Source organism: Eptatretus burgeri, chromosome 5, assembly GCF_056783735.1.
Source record: "Eptatretus burgeri isolate ZD-2024b chromosome 5, Ebu_testis_v1, whole genome shotgun sequence".
Classification (NCBI taxonomy): domain Eukaryota; kingdom Metazoa; phylum Chordata; class Myxini; order Myxiniformes; family Myxinidae; genus Eptatretus; species Eptatretus burgeri.
Genome location: NC_140965.1, coordinates 78,350,260 through 78,367,606, shown reverse-complemented (window position 1 = coordinate 78,367,606; position 17,347 = coordinate 78,350,260). Strand labels below are relative to the sequence as shown.

General features: G+C 46.3%; 2 protein-coding genes across 2 annotated transcripts in view; both read left to right on the top strand.

Annotated features, from left to right (window-relative positions):
• Window positions 1-17,347, top strand: part of CDH23 (cadherin related 23) — a 683,120-nt gene that overhangs the window by 525,035 nt on the left and 140,738 nt on the right. The window contains exon 40 of the mRNA XM_085883587.1: window positions 1,244-1,377. Coding sequence (XP_085739713.1) covers window positions 1,244-1,377 — 134 coding nt within the window. The remainder of the gene's footprint in view (window positions 1-1,243; window positions 1,378-17,347) is intronic.
• On the top strand, window positions 14,736-16,245 carry LOC147026760 (uncharacterized). Its single transcript, XM_085880303.1, has 2 exons — window positions 14,736-15,400; window positions 15,501-16,245. Exons 1-2 carry the CDS (start codon window positions 14,875-14,877, stop codon window positions 15,878-15,880), a joined length of 906 nt encoding a protein of 301 aa, XP_085736429.1. The 5' UTR covers window positions 14,736-14,874; the 3' UTR covers window positions 15,881-16,245.

Below are 17,347 nucleotides of genomic sequence, written 5' to 3'. Positions count from 1 at the left end.
TAGATGCTGTTTCTAAAATCGTCAATTTTCATCCAATTGACTTGAAATTTGAAGAGGATTTGCACATCAGGTCAATGAATTCAACTAACCAATTATTTTTGAAGTCAATGTTGGACAAAAGGTCAACAACTTAGTTGAGATTGCTGAAATCCTCATTTTCATCACATTGACTTGAAATTTGAAGAGGATTTATATATCAGGTCGCTAAAGTCAACCACCAATTAGTTTGAGGTCAACATCAACAAAGAGGTCAACATAGGTCAAAGGTAAAAAACGGTCAAATTCCTCTAAAATCCTCAATTTTCATATTTTTGACTTGAAATTTGAAAAGGATTTGCATATCAGGTCAGTGAATTCAACCACCCATTACTTTTGAGGTCAACATAGGCCGAAAGGTCAACATAGGCCGAAAGGTCAACATAGGCCAAAAGGTCAATGTGGCCAAAGGTTAACAACTTAGGTGTGATTTCTAAAATCCTCAATTTTCATCTTTTTGACTTGAAATTTGAAAAGGATTTGCATATCAGGTCAGTGAATTCAACCACCCATTACTTTTGAGGTCAACATAGGCCATAGGGTCAACATAGGCCGAAAGGTCAACATAGGCCAAAAGGTCAATGTGGCCAAAGGTTAACAACTTAGGTGTGATTTCTAAAATCCTCAATTTTCATCCGATTGACTTAAAATTTGAAGAGGATTTGCATATCGGGTCAATGAATTCAACTACCAGTTGTTTTTTGGTAATATTTGTTTTAGGGACTTCAGAAGTACCGTGATCTGCACGACGTCTTTATTGTTTAATTAATTATTATTCTTTTTTTTCTCTTTTTTTTTTTTATACCTTGTCGAGGCTCGTGTGAGAGCAAACACACAACGCACAGCAAAGGGGGCATGAGATAAGAGGGGTGGGAGTGGGAAGGACAAAACAGTGGGGAACAGAGACATTAGGAGATCTGTGGAAGGGAGAGGGATGGGGCGCTGAACATGGGGAATACAAGATGGACATTACAGGGACTTTCAGGGAGGAAAGCAGGGAATTTGAAGGAGGTGGGCTTGAGTGGATTATCAGGGGTAGAAAAGATCGAGGATTTGGATGGGGGATGATAAGAGGTGGTGGTGAACAGCTGTTTTGAAGGCCTGGAGGGAAGAATGTGATTGAAGAGAGTGAGGGAGTTTATTCCAAAGGTGGGGAAAAAGAGGAATGAAAGAGTGAATTTGCAGCAACTGTTTGTTCTCGACACAGGTGAATTTGTGATATCTCCAGCCGATGGAGACCTGCGGGTAAGAAGAGGAATTGAGCTTGATCGGGAGACTCAAAGCTCATACAATCTTACACTCATGGCTCGAGATGGTGGAAGTCCATCACTCAATGGCACGGTAAGGGCAGCACTGTCCAGAATTTTCTCCTGCCTGAGCACCTTCTCTATTGGAACCTCACTGTTGTAGCTTTGTATTTTTAGTTAACGATAATATCAAAATGTATTGGCTTGGACAGTAAAGTAGCCTTCTGCTTAGCAAAACAAAGATTTACACAATTTTGTGAGTTTTGATGTCAAATAAAAATGCTTTAAATTTTTTTATATGTTGAGTTGAGATGCATAGCTCTCTCATATGATCAGTGCTTTTCTCGGCCTGGCCATTATATGCTGGCAGGGCAGCCTAGAGGTATGCATACTCACCTCTGAGCCATCTAACTGGGGTTTGAATCCCTACCTAGCTATAAACTGTCTCCCTGGTGTTTCACATGCATGGTGATACATCAGTGTGTGCATCGTCATCTCAGTGGAATGTTAAACCAAGTGTTCTATCAGCTCGCAGTAGTTGGCTAATGTTAGATATGTCTTTTGGTGTCCTTAATGATGGGTAGATAATCTATCGCCGGGATGCTCGCAAAATTTTAAATCCCTTTCGCCAGAACATCAGTACTGGCAAGCAGGTTCCTGAAGATTTGGGTCAAATACATTTCCCAGTGACCCCACAAGAAGGTAGGCATAATTGTGGCTGTTAACATGAAGTAGTAGTAGTATTAGTAGTCGTAGTTTTAGTAGTTGTAGAAGTTGTGGTGGCAGTAGAAGCACTAGCAGCAGTAGTATGAGCAGCAGCAGCAGCAGCAGTAGCAGCATCTATTGGACAAATACTAAATGAACTGTTCCATAGCGTCTTGACGACAACTTGCAGATATAATTCTTCGATTATCTAATGTTGTAATTTTTACAATCTTCAAATTCACTTCGGTGCTATCATCTCCTTGACTTTTCATTTCTGCACCATCTTTTGAGGTGCATCTGGATGATGATTACACATCAGGTGACACTCGGATACCTTCATTTGAGCACCGTTTTTGAAAAGTTGAAGGTTGAGCATTGGAGATGTACACCGTTTTAAATACTGCTTTCTTTAGTAAACCATCACTTTTGTGAAGAGTATGTGTGTATGATTATTCTCCATCATCACCATTTCTTTAGTAGCTGTAAATGACGTTTCAAGATCATTGTAGCTGATCATCATGAAATATCCTTGTTGCCGCAAAATCCAACCACATTGCTTAGGTATATCTATGGATATGGTTCAATTTTGTCTACTTTTGGTAAAAATGTGAATTTCTTAATCTTCATCTTGGTTACTTTTTAGGTCATCTCTTCGAGCATGACCTAATAATATTGGTGTTGAGAGGAGAGGTGACGATCCGTCCGTCCATTCACAATGAAGTTGAAGCGGGAGATCTGGTAATTGGTGATCCCGATATAGGTCGATGAGACGTACACGATGGTATGACTTTCAAGGTCACCGAAGGTCAAGGTCAAGGTCACGAGGCCTTTGAAGTTGCGAAAATGACCATTTTCAAATTCTCTCTCCTCCGCCATTTCTCAAGCGATCTTGAATTTGATTATAGCATATGAATCTATGGGACAATATCTAAATTTTGATTGGGCCGGATTTTCGATATTCGCTTTCGTTTTCGTGTCATGTGACTTCAAAGTTGGCAAAAAATGCGAAAATGACGATTTTCATGCGAAAATGATGATTTTCAAAATCTATCTCCTACATTTCTCAAGCAATCTTGAATTTGATTGTGGCATATGAATCTATGGGACAATATCTAAATTTTGATATTCGCTTTCGTTTTCGTGTCACGTGACTTCAAAGTTGGCAAAAAATGCGAAAATGATGATTTTCATGCGAAAATGATGATTTTCAAAATCTATCTGCTCCTACATTTCTCAAGCAATCTTGAATTTGTTTGTGGCATATGAATCTATGGGACAATATCTAAATTTGGTCAGGCCGGATTTTCGATATTCGCTTTCGTTTTCGCGTCACGTGACTTCAAAGTTTGCAAAAACTGCCCTACCTTCAGGAGGCTATATATTTTCTCGCAGAGATGACCGTCACCCCCGCACGGGTGTATTTTTTATATTGATTTTGATGGTAATCCATTCTGATGCTTTTTATGGATTACCAATTAGTGCAGCAGATTACTGAAATAATGTTTCACTTGGTGGTACAAGCACCAAATTTGGTATACATGTGCTCCAGGACCTATTCTCTCCGAAAAGTACGTTACCCACGTTGAAAAACAAAATGGCCGCCATTTTTCAAGATTGCCACCATTTGAAGTGGTTTGAATCTGTGTTTGAGCTAAATTTTGATGGAATAATGTTATTTTAATGTTCTATGCATCAGAATATATGTTTTTGAGTTAGAAAAATCCATTTCTGCACTTACAAAATCGTAATGATTGTAAACTAAGATGATATGGCCGGAATTAAATGACGACAGGCTCTTTTAGTGCTACATTTTGCAAAAAGAAAATAATGAAGAATAATATAGCATATACAGCAGGAAATTATTATCTTTTGATTCATGTGGTGGATTAGTCAATCATTTAGTCCTCACATTTGCATGCACACAACTGTGTACACTTGAGACTGAAGCGATAGCATTTACATCGCCCTCGGCATTCTGTCTTGCAGCCACATTTTGTTAACTGCTGACAACTCTGGGCAATGGGTGGAAGGGTCGTCCAAAAGACTTGCCAGACCTCACCATCTTTCTGCCACCCCCAGTTAGCAGGGCTTTCAGTTTGCATTTTGTACACTGTTACCTGGCCCCATATGCAGCCTGCTTGGTAGGCAAACCGTTTGACATGTTGTATGAGAGCTGCGCTTGTCGGTGGAATGGCATCATAAGACCTTTGCTTCTGAGCAAACAAGTCCAGTCTTGCCTCATCAACTTTGTCCATAGTGCTGTTCTTGTCATACATGGCGATGACAAACTTCTCAAGGACGTTGTAGTCTGCATTTTCCACGACTGGTGGGTACTGACTTAACTTCTTGAAGACGGGAGTCACTTGAGGGTAAACCTCCCACGCCTGCCATGCAGTTTTTTGCCTTTTCCACGAAAAGCTGACAGAATATCACGGCCAGTGAAGGCGTGAAAGAACAGCATGCCACTGGATTTGTCTGGGCCAAGATTCGCCACCATGTCATGAATTGGCAACCACTTAATGAACTGACCCTGGCCAAATTCAACCCACAGCATTTCCATGCCTGCGTCTTGGAGGGTAGCACAAACACTGACTGCAACAACGAGAACATCTGTGTCACATGCTTTAATCAACACAGACGTCTTCTGTTGCTTGGCTGCATGAAGAGCATGAGTGAAGATTCTGGAGTCGGCTTCCTCGTGGTTGCAAGGACTTAAGCCATCAAGACTGATGGATCTTTTGGAAAGAGCCTGATCTCCTTTGGTCACAACAACGACATTGTCAGGACACATGGTCACTATCTTATCAGCAAGGAACCCAAAGAGCTCTGTCTTCTTGTTGTTGTCTCTCAGGAAACTTTTCCAGTTAGGTGGCAGCTTGGTTTTCTCCATCACTCGGTGTCGATCCCCTTTGCCTCTCTTTGATCTCGTTTCAGCCTTCAGGCTGGAAGTCCAATAAACATCAAAAACTATGTCTGTCCTCGTGAAATTCAATGAGTACATCTGAATCTTTGGAACCACATCTAGGACAGCATATTCCTCAAAGGTCTTTGATGTCTTCGGCGGCAATGAATACACAAGAGGGGACCCATCAATGATAACAGCATCACATCCTGGTCTAGTGTTGGGAGGAGTAACTGTAGCTTCCAGAATTTTTGCAAGTTGCAACTTCTGACCAGTGTGGAGTTTCCCACTGTCACTCAGCGCCGAAGGGAAAGACTGGTTTTCATGTTGGAAAAACTCAAGCAGGTCACACTCTCATGCTTGGCAGGATATAAAGAGTTGCGAGAACAGATGGCAATCATCTTTGAGTACCTGCTGCTTCATGTCACCAGAAGTTGCAGCTGCCTCTTGGCGAAAGAAGTCTGCTTTGTTCTTTTTGATGGGCTTATAGAAGGAAGCTCCGTCACCCAGACCATTGAAAAATTCTCTGAAGGCAACTTTACCTTTCTCAAGGTTAGTCCTTACAAGTTCAGCAGTACTGGGATGCACGATGGTTTTTGAGTCCAATGTGAGCAGGTCTTTTGATTCTTCCTGAAAAGGATTGCCCAGATCCTTCATTTCACCAAACAATTTCTGGACCTTGTCAGAGAAGGATTTCTGAGATAGGCTGCTTTGCTCATGGTGCGTGATATCTTCATTTGCCACTTTGGCCAGTGACGTCAACTCGTACTGTGATATTAGCACGCTAACTTCTGGTCCAGACACCATCCACCTACTCAGTGCAGCTGGATCCTCAGTAAGCCCAATGGCACCACCATCACCTTTCACTCCTGCATTGGCCTGTTCATGTGCTTGGTCAATGGCCAAGCCAGAAACTCCCTGTTAGTCTTGTATACGACAAAATTTCCCAGTTGAAATTCATTAAAGACCTCAGGGTGAGTGTTTTCCAAAGTGACCATGTCTCTAAGATGGATGGGAAGCCATCTGGCATAGTTCACATTGTTGTTTGCCAAGAACAAGGGGATTAGAGCCGCCATGTGCTTCGCAATACAAACCGAAGTTGGGCTCCCTGAAAGACCTGACCAACGAGAACGTCACCAATTCCATTGAAAACACTAGATCCCAGAATTTAAATTGAGGACTCTCTTTTCTGCATTTCTCACACCAGTCATCAAAATCCAGAGCTTCTTCATTCTCTTCCACACAATGATGCTCATATGCTTCCTTTTGGAGCTTGTCAAGGCAACACGCTGTAACTTGGTGCATATGGCGTGTTCTTGTGACACTTGACGCAGAAAGAAAGGTCTCTGCCATTCCAGAAGAAGCCACCCCAGACTTCACAAGAGCACCTGTCCACCCACTGCTTTGAAGTAGGGTTCCAAGAGACCTTAAAGCAGCCATCTCTATGTGGAGGCCCCCAAACATGACAACAAATTTATCCTCACCATACAGGTCAGGCCAGTGCCACTGGACTTGTTTGATAAGTGCATAAATAGGCTGGTCTGCGGTTATCACAGGGACGTGTCCTGGGTTGAGGTGTGCAATAGTATCCCTGACTTTGTTCATGGAGTGCCTTATAGTGGCAACTGAGTGAGCTTCATCACGAAGGAGGGGCAGAAGTGCTGTAATACTCACTTCAAATGCAAGACCTCTCTTTTTCTCTGCATGATGGGCTGACCAAGTGATGTTAACATTGTCATGTACTTCTTGTGTGAGGCTAATCTTCTGCAACCACTCATATTCATTGGTTAGGGGGAGACTAGGCAGAGATTCATATGTAACTTTGCCTTTGGGAGGAGAAGGGTTCTTTGTCGTGAAGAACGCAGGATAGACATTTGTATATGAGTCGGGGATTTCTGGGACTTTCTTTACTTTGGTATTCTTAATTAGAATTGGTTCCCGTCCTTCTCCTTGATTTCCTGATGTTGTATGTTGAAAGATGGATATGCTGTTTCCATGGAATGATGTGGTCGCCGTTGTGGAAGAGGGATTATGGTCGATGTTATCCATCGCAGATGTGCTGAAAAGACCTTTCCTCAGTTTGGGAGGACAAACCACATCTTCCTCTACATATCTGGCTACAGCTGGATCTCCCAGCTGAGCTGATATGTCGAGTACTCGATCATATGGAATACTGAGACCATGGTCATGGAGCATTTCTACTAGGTGTCTCTTTCTTGTCTTAGCATGAACAGACATCCCTATGTAGACCGGAAATGGGGTTTCTCTGTCTCTGGAATGCCTGTGTGTGGCAGCACCTTCTTTGTATTTGGCAAAGCAGTTGTATTGAAGGAGCTAAGCCATAGCCAGGTCAGTTGAAGTTGCTCCAAACCTCAGTTGAGACTTTATGTCTGCTCCATGCTCAATCATGCAGACAAATTGCAGCAAAGCTGGAGGTAATGAATCGTACACTGAAGTCTCATGAAGATTGCCCTCATATTTACATTTGTGATCAGGCATGTGCCTACACAATATCTTGGCAGCTTTGGTGAGAATGATGGCATCAGAGTAGGTTGATGCTTCTGACATGACAGGACCTACATCCTTCTTGAATGTCAGATAAATATCACGTCCATCCTTGTAGGTTTCCAACGCAGGTATCTCTGCCAAAAGCTTTTCTTTCAGTCTGGTAGAGTTCACATCAGGTATATCTGTTCCAAATTTTTCAAGTCTTTCCTTGTAAAGACTCACCAAGTTAGCAAGTCGAAACGAAACAGGCCCATCACTGCTGTTTCTTGTCTCAATCACATAGGTAAGAAGTTCAGAGAACACCAAAGCGAAGACTTCCTTTTCTTGGGATGACTGGACTTTTTCTTTGTTCTTGGCTGCAATGTGCGCCCTCTCTCTATGATACAGAGCTGTTAAGCAAGAGTAGTGGTATTTCAGTTCCAGGGCAACCACATCTCCACCGCTGAAGACAGCCAAAAGCTTGCCATCATTAAGATTGCAAGCACATTCATTAAGCCTCTCATTTAGCTGCATGGTCATGGCTTGTCGCAACTTTGACTTTGGTTGTATCTTTTCACATAGGAAACACCGTTGCACTTCCATGCTAGTTGTTCGCATTTTTGAGTGCCCTTCTCCTGGATCATTTTGAATTTCAGCTGCTCTTTTGGTGGCACGCTCAAGTTTATCGCTGTCAAACATTTTGTGACAATTTTGGTGGTACTTGGCACTATTTCACCTCAGTGTTTCCTCAATATCACCTCCTTCATCCAATCTGGATGGGTCTAACCTGATCGGTAACTGGTGGATTGCCTGAAATTGTGGTAGGTTTTTTGCTATCATGGAATAACCATCAGAACTACACTCATAACGGGTTGGGGGAGACTTCAACTCTTCTTTTGTATCAGTCTGACAGAGGCAACACTTCCTCCAGTCAGTTTTAGGAATACAACTCAACGGATTATTAGTGTACATATTGAACAGGTTAAGGCCGAGGGTTTATCCTTTTACCACCTCACCGTACAAAATACATAAGCACATTGAGATATGGGATACAACTAGGTTCATACATACAAATGCCCTACACCTAGCCCGATCGTTCATCCAGTGCCATTTAAGTCCCGTGCCATCTGTACACCTTCAGGGTAACTGAAGCCCCTTTACCCTTGGCTCGGCTCTCCCGCGCTGTCACATCCTGTCAATTCAGGCGTGGCTATCTAATCGTGTAATACTACAACTAGCTATACTTCGAGCTGAAATATATACAGGGACTTATTAGATAGCATTTGGGATACTCAAGTATACTACAAACTACAGTTTAGGTTAGTAAACTCCAGCTACAAGTAGTACACTATAAGCTGACACTGAACCCCATGCTGAGTCTCACAGCAGTGATGTCACCAGTGTGCCCTGGTTGTGCTTTAACATCACTCTTATTCACATAATGTAAGAGCTTGACCGCATCACCTCAATACGTGATCACAGATGATGCCCAGCAATATTTGTGATAATTTTGTAAGACAGCTACAAAAGTACTGATTTTAAGTCATGCAATGGCCGCCATCTTGAAAACTGGTAGCATTTTCGAATATTCGTGCCAAAATATATTTCTCCAGTCAAAATACAATCTATTTAACATTTGGATCAATAGTGAAATGAGAGCGAGAGATGAACCTTCAGAGTTTAGGCTTTATTCCATTTGATTGGAGCCGCTTCTGTGGGCACACCAGGAAATACAGGTTCAGCTAGGAGTACATAAGCAGAAACGTATACATGTGCAGTTAACCATTGCAGACTAAATCCGCGTAAGCACGGAGTTCGATATAATCTCCATTCTCACCAGTCAATGAGCACCTTCAGTTAACGAGCATCAAGTGGACAGCCGATGTTAATAGCAATGCCCCGGGGACAATCACTCGTGCCGCAGAGAGACCTCCCCTTATACGCGAGACGCACAACATGTGATCCCGCGTCATGTCCCTCGATTCACGTTAATTCACCACATTCTCCCCACCTTTAAAATGTAACTAGGGGCCCATCTTACACACCATGATTGCTTTAGCACTATAGGAGTATACATTTCAAGCAACGCGGACTAATTGATCTACAGAAGCATACATGCCAAGCAGTGATTATTTTGAGTTGTAGGAGCATGGAAATGAGCATCGATATATGATATAATGGGCATATAGGAGCATGAGCAGCGAGAATGCCGATAATCCCCCTTACAGATTGAGTCGTCGAGGGGGCCTTATTCGTCGACCTCTCCGGGAGTAAACGGCAGTTTCACTTGAGGGAGACTCCCAATCCTCTTGGTGAGCCTCGACTTGTGCCGGGGATGACTCCTCGATCGCTCTCGGGTGGAACGCGGCAGCTCCGTCGCCTGGCGGAGTTCCTGGGGGGGAAATGTCAGAAGGAGGAGTGCCAGGAGGTGGTGTACCGGCGGGAGGAGTACCTGAGGGAGCCAGATGGCGAACCGACACAGTGGTCTCCCTGCCATCCGGGAGCCTGACATGAGCATACTCTGGATTAGTGTCAATGAGTTCGACCCCCTCCACCAGCGGTTCATACTTGCTTTGTCGTACCGGGCGTTTCATGAACACTGTACCGGGGTGGGTCAGCCAGTTGGGCACCGTTTGACCGTCAACATAACGTCGTTGGTGAGTAAACATACGTTCGTGAGGAGTGGCATTTGTGGACGTGCAGAGCAAAGAGCGTATGGAATTCAGAGCGTCAGGAAGAGTAACCTCCCATCGCTCGGGGCCCAGTCCTCTCGATTTCAGCGCCAGAGTTACGGCTTTCCAAATTACTCCATTATACCGTTCCACCTGCCCGTTTCCCTGTGGGTTGTAACCCGTCGTTCGACTAGTTGCTATGCCGTGCTCTAATAGGAATTGTTTTAGCCCGGCCGACATGAAACACGGCCCTCTGTCTGAATGTATGTACGAAGGTCTCCCAAACATAGCGAAGAGGTCAGAGAGACATTTTACGACGGTGCCCGAGGTCATATCCGAGCACGGAAACGCGAAAGGGAACCTTGAATATTCATCAACAACGGTGAATATGTATCTGTTGTCTGTTTCGGTCGGTAGGGGCCCTTTGAAGTCGATGTTTAGTCTCTCGAAGGGGGAAGTAGCCTTGATCAGTCTGCCAGAAGCCGCGCCATAGAATCTGGGTTTTAGTTCAGCACAAACAGGGCATAAAGCATTCATTTGTTTAATATCTTCAACAGAATAGGGAAGATTTTGTCTGCGTACGAAATGTGCCATCCTGGTTACCCCTGGGTGGCACAGAGACACATGGAGGTCTTGCAAAGCCTGACTGATTGTTGCCGAACTGTAGACCCGGGAGAAGGTATCTGCAGCAGGGTTTTCCTTCCCGGGCCGGTAAACAATGTCGTACCTGAAAGCAGGCTAGGTCTATCCGCCATCTCATAATTTTTTCATTCTTAATTTTCCCGTTATTTTTCCCATCAAACATGAAAGCCACGGATCGTTGGTCCGTAACGAGCGTGAAGTGGTTTCCCAGTAAATAATGTCTCCATTTACGCAGCGCTTCGACGATGGCGTACGCCTCCTTCTCTATTGCCGAGTGTCTCTGCTCGCTTCTAGAGAGAGTTCTCGAGAAGAAAGCGACCGGCCGCCCAGACTGATTAAGTGTTGCAGCTATGGCGTGATTTGAAGCGTCGGTCTCCACCACGAAGGGCACCGAGCTGTCGATCGATAAAACCACGGACTTACTGATATCATCCTTGAGATCGTGGAAAGCTTTTACGACAGCGGCATCTGGTGGAAAGTTTTTGCAATGCACTAGGGGATGTATTTTCTCGGAGTATTGCGAAATCCATCTTGCATAGTAAGCGAACATCCCGATCACCCGGCGCATTGTTTGCAAGTCCTGAGGTGGTGGAAGCTCACGGAGCGGGCGCAATCGCTCAGGATCAGGCTTAATTGTGCCGTCGGCTATTGTGTAGCCGAGAAGGTCAATTGACCTTGCCGAGAATACGCATTTCTCGTAGTTGAGAGTCAGATTATATTTTCCAGCAATGCTCAAGAATCTGTCCAGATTCCTATCATGTTCCCTCTGATCCCTACCGCACACTGTGACATTATCCACGTAAACAAAAGTGTCTTCGAGGTTTTCATCTGAGATGATGTCGTCCATAACCCGTTGGAAGCAAGCTACTCCATTCGTGACACCGAATGGTATCCTTCTGAACTGGTAGAGGCGCCGCCCTGCCTGGAATGCAGTGTACGGTTTGTCTTCCTCTCGGATGGGAATTTGATGATAGGCGCTTCGCAAGTCGATGGTACTGAATACCTTATAATTGGCCACGCGTTCGACCATCTCATCTATGCGCGGCAGGGGGTAGGCGTCGAGTTGGGTGAAGCGATTGACCGTTTGGGAATAATCGACAACCATCCGTTTCTTATGGTTCTGACTGCTGGTTACTAACACCTGTGCGCGCCATGGCGAATCGCTCGGTTCTATAATTCCCTCCTCCAGTAATCGCTTGGTTTCCGAAGTGATGAAATTCATGTCAGCAGTGGTATATCGCCGCGATTTGATCGCTATCGGTTTGCAGACCGGCGACAAGTTAGCGAACAGCTGGGGGGACCTCCGCGGTGGTCAGCGCATTTAAAATTAGACGAGGCTTGCTTCCTCCAAAGGGTATTTCGACGCTCGTGTGCTGCTTGAGGACATTATGACCCAGAATTACGTCTGCGCACAAATCACGAAGCACCAGCACCTTTACATCCCGATGCGTGTACCCTTTTACGTCCAATTCAACATTGCAGTACCCTCGTACGCGGGATTGTAGTGAGGTGGCGGCCATGCATACCGTATTGTCAGTCGGGTGGATTACCCATTTCCTGCCCTTCACTAGCGAGCTGTTGACGAAACTTTCAGAGCTACCGGTATCAATCAGTGCCTCAGCCATATGCCCGTTAATTCGCACGTTGATGATAGCCTTGGATAGATTCCCCTGGGAGGCTGCAGTCAATTTATTTTGCGAGTAGAGAGCCGCAGAAGTGGGTTTATTCCTCCTTAGAGTAGATTTACATACCCTGGCATAATGCCCTTTCTTGTCGCAATTCATGCATGTGGCATCTCTGGCGGGACATTTTTGACGAGGATGCCTTTTGTACCCACAAAAGAAGCATTTACCGACCGGAGCAGTTGCTGAGGAGTTTGACGAGGTCTGGGTATCCGGCTCCTCGGGTGTTTCTCCATCCCTCATGTCTGGCTGTGTCTGTGCCAGTGGGGTTCCTTGGGTTCCCATCGTAGCAGCGTTCATGAGCAGCATCGGTGTCCCAAATGACTCAGATTGCTGCTGAGCCGTATCCATTGCTCGAGCCTGATCGACTACCTTGTCAAGAGTGGGTTGCGCTTTCTCTAGTAAACGTTGCCGTATGTGGGCTGATCTGAGTCCTTGGATGAATGCCTCCCGGGTCGCTTCCTTTCGGTGTTCCTCGGCGCTTACCGCCCGGAAGCTGCAGTCTTTTTCCCAGCTGATTCAGAGCTTGCAGGAACTGATCGATTGTCTCCCCGGCTGCTTGCTTGCGTGTGTTGAGAAGATGTCGTATGTATACCTCGTTCTTGGGCTTCACGTAGAGCGCTTGCAGCACGTCGATCGCTGCTTCGTAAGTGTCGCACTCCGAGAAGAGCCTGTACACGCTGGGCGAGACATGATTCACGAGAGCGGCAAATTTGTCAGCTCCCTCCGCGATGATGGTCAGATAGTGTGAGAAGGAGCAGAACCAATGTGACCATTTCATTTCTGCGTCAGTCGCGTTCGGGTCTGCGTCGAACCTCTCTGGTTTGTAGATCTTGTCCATCTTTGGTTGAGAGAGCCGAGAAAATCAAATGGAATAAATTGAAATGAGAGCGAGAGATGAACCTTCAGAGTTTAGGCTTTATTCCATTTGATTGGAGCCGCTTCTGTGGGCACACCAGGAAATACAGGTTCAGCTAGGAGTACATAAGCAGAAACGTATACATGTGCAGTTAACCATTGCAGACTAAATCCGCGTAAGCACGGAGTTCGATATAATCTCCATTCTCACCAGTCAATGAGCACCTTCAGTTAACGAGCATCAAGTGGACAGCCGATGTCAATAGCAATGCCCCGGGGACAATCACTCGTGCCGCAGAGAGACCTCCCCTTATACGCGAGACGCACAACATGTGATCCCGCGTCATGTCCCTCGATTCACGTTAATTCACCACAAATAGCATGTTCCTATTTATAGACGTTTAGCACTGAAAACCCTTTTTCCTATTTTATGAGACGGCCATCTTGAAAAATGGCGGCCATTTTGTTTTTCAACGTGGGTGACATACTTTTCTGAGAGAATGGGTCCTGGAGCACATGTATACCAAATTTGGAGCTTGTACCATCAACTGAAGGATTCTTGTGGGATACTGACTTAATCTGCCCCACTATTGTGGGCATCCCTTTCAAAGGTACACTTTTGAAGATAAATACATACAACAATGGGATCATTTTATCATCCAATCTCGTTTGGGTTTCTTGATTAAAGAGCATCTAAGAACCTTTTGTAGTCAATGTACCCACAGCACTGTATGTCACAAGAAAATATATTCGGCCGCATACTGCAAGGGCTGTTATCTTTACCTCAGTGTCAAATTGAACTGTATCGTTCTTATAAATTGGGGTGTTTTATCAAAACAGCGATTTCTAACATAAAGCTGCACATCTCCTGAACCAAAATGAAAAATGTGAAGGCACTGTTAACAAATGACAGCTTCTCGACAACTGAGCAAACAAATATGCTGGAATCAATGTTCCCATTCCATGACAAAAGAAAAGCAGGATCCACGACATGGGGCTTCAATCAAGCCTCGGTCATTCATGGGATTCAAGCCTAAATACTTGCACCCAATGGAAAGCAATTTTTAGATGTAGAGCTCAGACGATTATTCAGGTCGTCCCTCACATATTGGTTCTTCTTTTTCATCCTCCTCTTTTGTATGCACCACATAGCTGGCTGTGAGTAGCATAATTTGTTGGGATGCAAATAGGCTGCTGATGCAGTACCCCCTGCAGGTTAGAGCAGGTGTTTGTCATTTGTTCAGGTGCTGGCGATAACTTGCCTGCTTTTTTGGATGAACACCGTTGGATCTTTAACGTCCACCAATTAATGCTTGCAGATGGGACACCTTGTTGAATGTCCATCCAAGGGACAGTGCACACATTGATGCCTCACACTGCATGCGAAACAGCAGGATGACAGTTTATAGGTGGCCTTAGCTCCAACTAAGACTATAGACAGCTCAAAGGTGTGTGCGTATACCTCTAGATCTAGGCTATCCTGTCAGCCTGTGCATTGGTTGCACCAAAGCAAGCTGCAAGGTATTAGCCAATGATATTGTTGTGGTTACCAGATTCGCAAACCACCATTCAGGTCCCTTAGGTGAGGTATCTCGGTAAGTGCATGTGTAGTTAGGCCCAAACCCGTTGTCTAGTGGGAATACATGTCATTTATACGTGCTGCGACTCTTCAGGATAGCCGTTTTTCTTTTACTATCTTTATTTTGGACCAATCGCCACCATCACAACCACAACATCAACCACCGACCACAACCACCGCTTCACCACAACCGCCACGACCTTTACCGTCACAACTCGCCACCATCGCATCGCCGTCGTCTCGCGCCACTCATGGGCACCGATGCTGGACTCGTGTAGGGCGCACGTTGAACAGCGTGTACAAAATCACGGATTTTCTGCTTCAAAAACGGATCGAAAACGACACACGCCCACTTTTTGCCGTCCAATCGGTGAGCGAGGGGCGAATTGGCCCCGCCCCCAGGGCGATCGATATATGCAAATTTGTGGATCAAAAAGCCTTCACGCCCACTTTTTGTCGGGCCAATGGGGAGCGAGTTGAAAGGTCAAAGGGAGGGGGTCAAAGGCGAAGTTACGGGGGGATAAAAGGACGGTGTTCGTCAGTAAAAGGAGTAGTAAGAAGTCGGAACGAGGAAGAAGGGAGTCGTAAAAGTCGGAACGGGGAACGAAGGAGTGGTAAAAGTCGGAGCGAAAGAGTCAGCAGAACGAGAACGAGGGGTCGGAGAGTCGCAAGAGGGAACAAGTAGTAAAGGTCGGAACGAGGCGAAGGAGTCGGAACAGAGAGTCAAGACTTCGCGGGCGGTGGAGCTGCTCGTCGTGTGCGTTGAAGTCGGAACGGAGGGGACGAGCTGTGGAGAGGCGGCGAGTCGGACGAAGGGTGCTCGCGTCGTGCAAGGAGCTGCGCGCCCGAGGGAGGCCGGCAGCGCGACCTGGCCGAGGTGGAGACGCTCGTCGCACATAATAAAGATCCTCTATACCCCGAGCATCAGCAACCCCCCTCCTGTTTCCCCCCCCCGCGCTGAGATAGTGCGACCAAGGGGGCCCCGTTCCCACCCCCCTGCCAGGCACTGTCCACGAGGCCCGCGGGTTGCGGGGCCATCGCCGCTCCGCGTCTCATCACCAGACGGGTAGGCCCGACCAGGTCTCGGCCCCAGGCCTACCTCATTCTTGAGGGTATTTCTTTTCCTTGGTTTTGGGTATGTGTTGTCGGCGCCGTCCGTGAAGTAGAATTGTATAAGTGTTGCCGTGTGCTCGGTAGTCGGTATTAGCTCTGCACTGTGTTTTCACTTTTATGTTTGCTTTTTGTGTAAATGGAATTGTGTTTTCTTTTTTTGTGTGCATTTGGTGGAATTGTATTTGTGTGCTTCCCGTGTGCCGAGAATAAATGTGCTTTATTGTTGAACTGTTTCCCGCTTCGCTTCGTCTTTTCCCCATTGAACCCCCATCTTGCTTCACGTAAAGGGTTGGTAGTGGGCTGAATACGCCCGATAATTAATCGAACCGTCGAGGTCGTCGATAACATCGCCCGGCTATTCTGATAGTATGGGACGGGTCGCTTGGGCCCGTGTCCGAAGTCGACCTGCGGCGAGGTGCGATCGCCCGGTCTACCCTCCGCGTGGGTACTTAGGTAGTTCGAATTTGGCGAGCAACCCTATCCCACGCGGGGGCTGATTGGCTCGATCGCGGTGAGACCGAAAGGTCCACCCGTGACTGGTTCCCGGCGTTAGTCCGAGAGGGTCACGACTGGATTGTCCGTCCGGTGGGCGACGTGCCGCGATTCGAGTTACGTGGCCGTCGCACGCCGGCGGGCGCGAAGACCGCAACACTGGTGTCAGGAGTGGGATACAAATCCATCGCCCTCCTCTCGGCACTGGTATCGGAGAACAGGAAAACGGGCTCTCCTGTCTCCAGCGAAATTCACGGGAATCGGTCCAGGGGTGAGAGAAGCGACCCCCGATTCCCTCCAAATTACGAGCGAGCAAATTAACCCTTCACGAGAAGCAAGATGGCGTCTCAAGGCGAGCGGGAGCCGGGGGTATTAGAAATGTATATGTGTAATAATGTAGAATCCATGGTCCAGGATGGAATCCCCGAGCAGGAAATGTTGATTGTGCAGGAACACGGACTCGCCCAACTGAACCCAGGGCCCGAGGTGGGTGCGGCCGCGGCGTATGACACCTCCCCCCCCCCTCTCCATCAAAACCCTTCCCCAACCCTTGCCGAAACGGCTCAGCTGAGTGCATCCAACATGGCCCAGCTATGCGCCATGCTGGCGGCAATGACAAATGAAATAAAAAACGAAATGAAAGACATGAACAAGCAAATGAATGAAGTGAAAACGACGATGGATGCGAATACACAACAAATAAACGAAAAGATGGATACAAAAATGAACGGAATGGAAACAAACATGAAAGAGCTGCGGGGTGAGACGCAGAACATGGGCCAATGCCTGCAGGCGGGCATGAAGGCAGTGAGCAGGGAGCTTAAAATGGCGACTCCACGTGTGGGAGCAAACGAGCTGGGTGGGGGTGCAACGGCTGACAGGCCCGCGGTGGAGGCGGGTGAAAAAATAATTCGTGGAACGTGTTGGGCGAG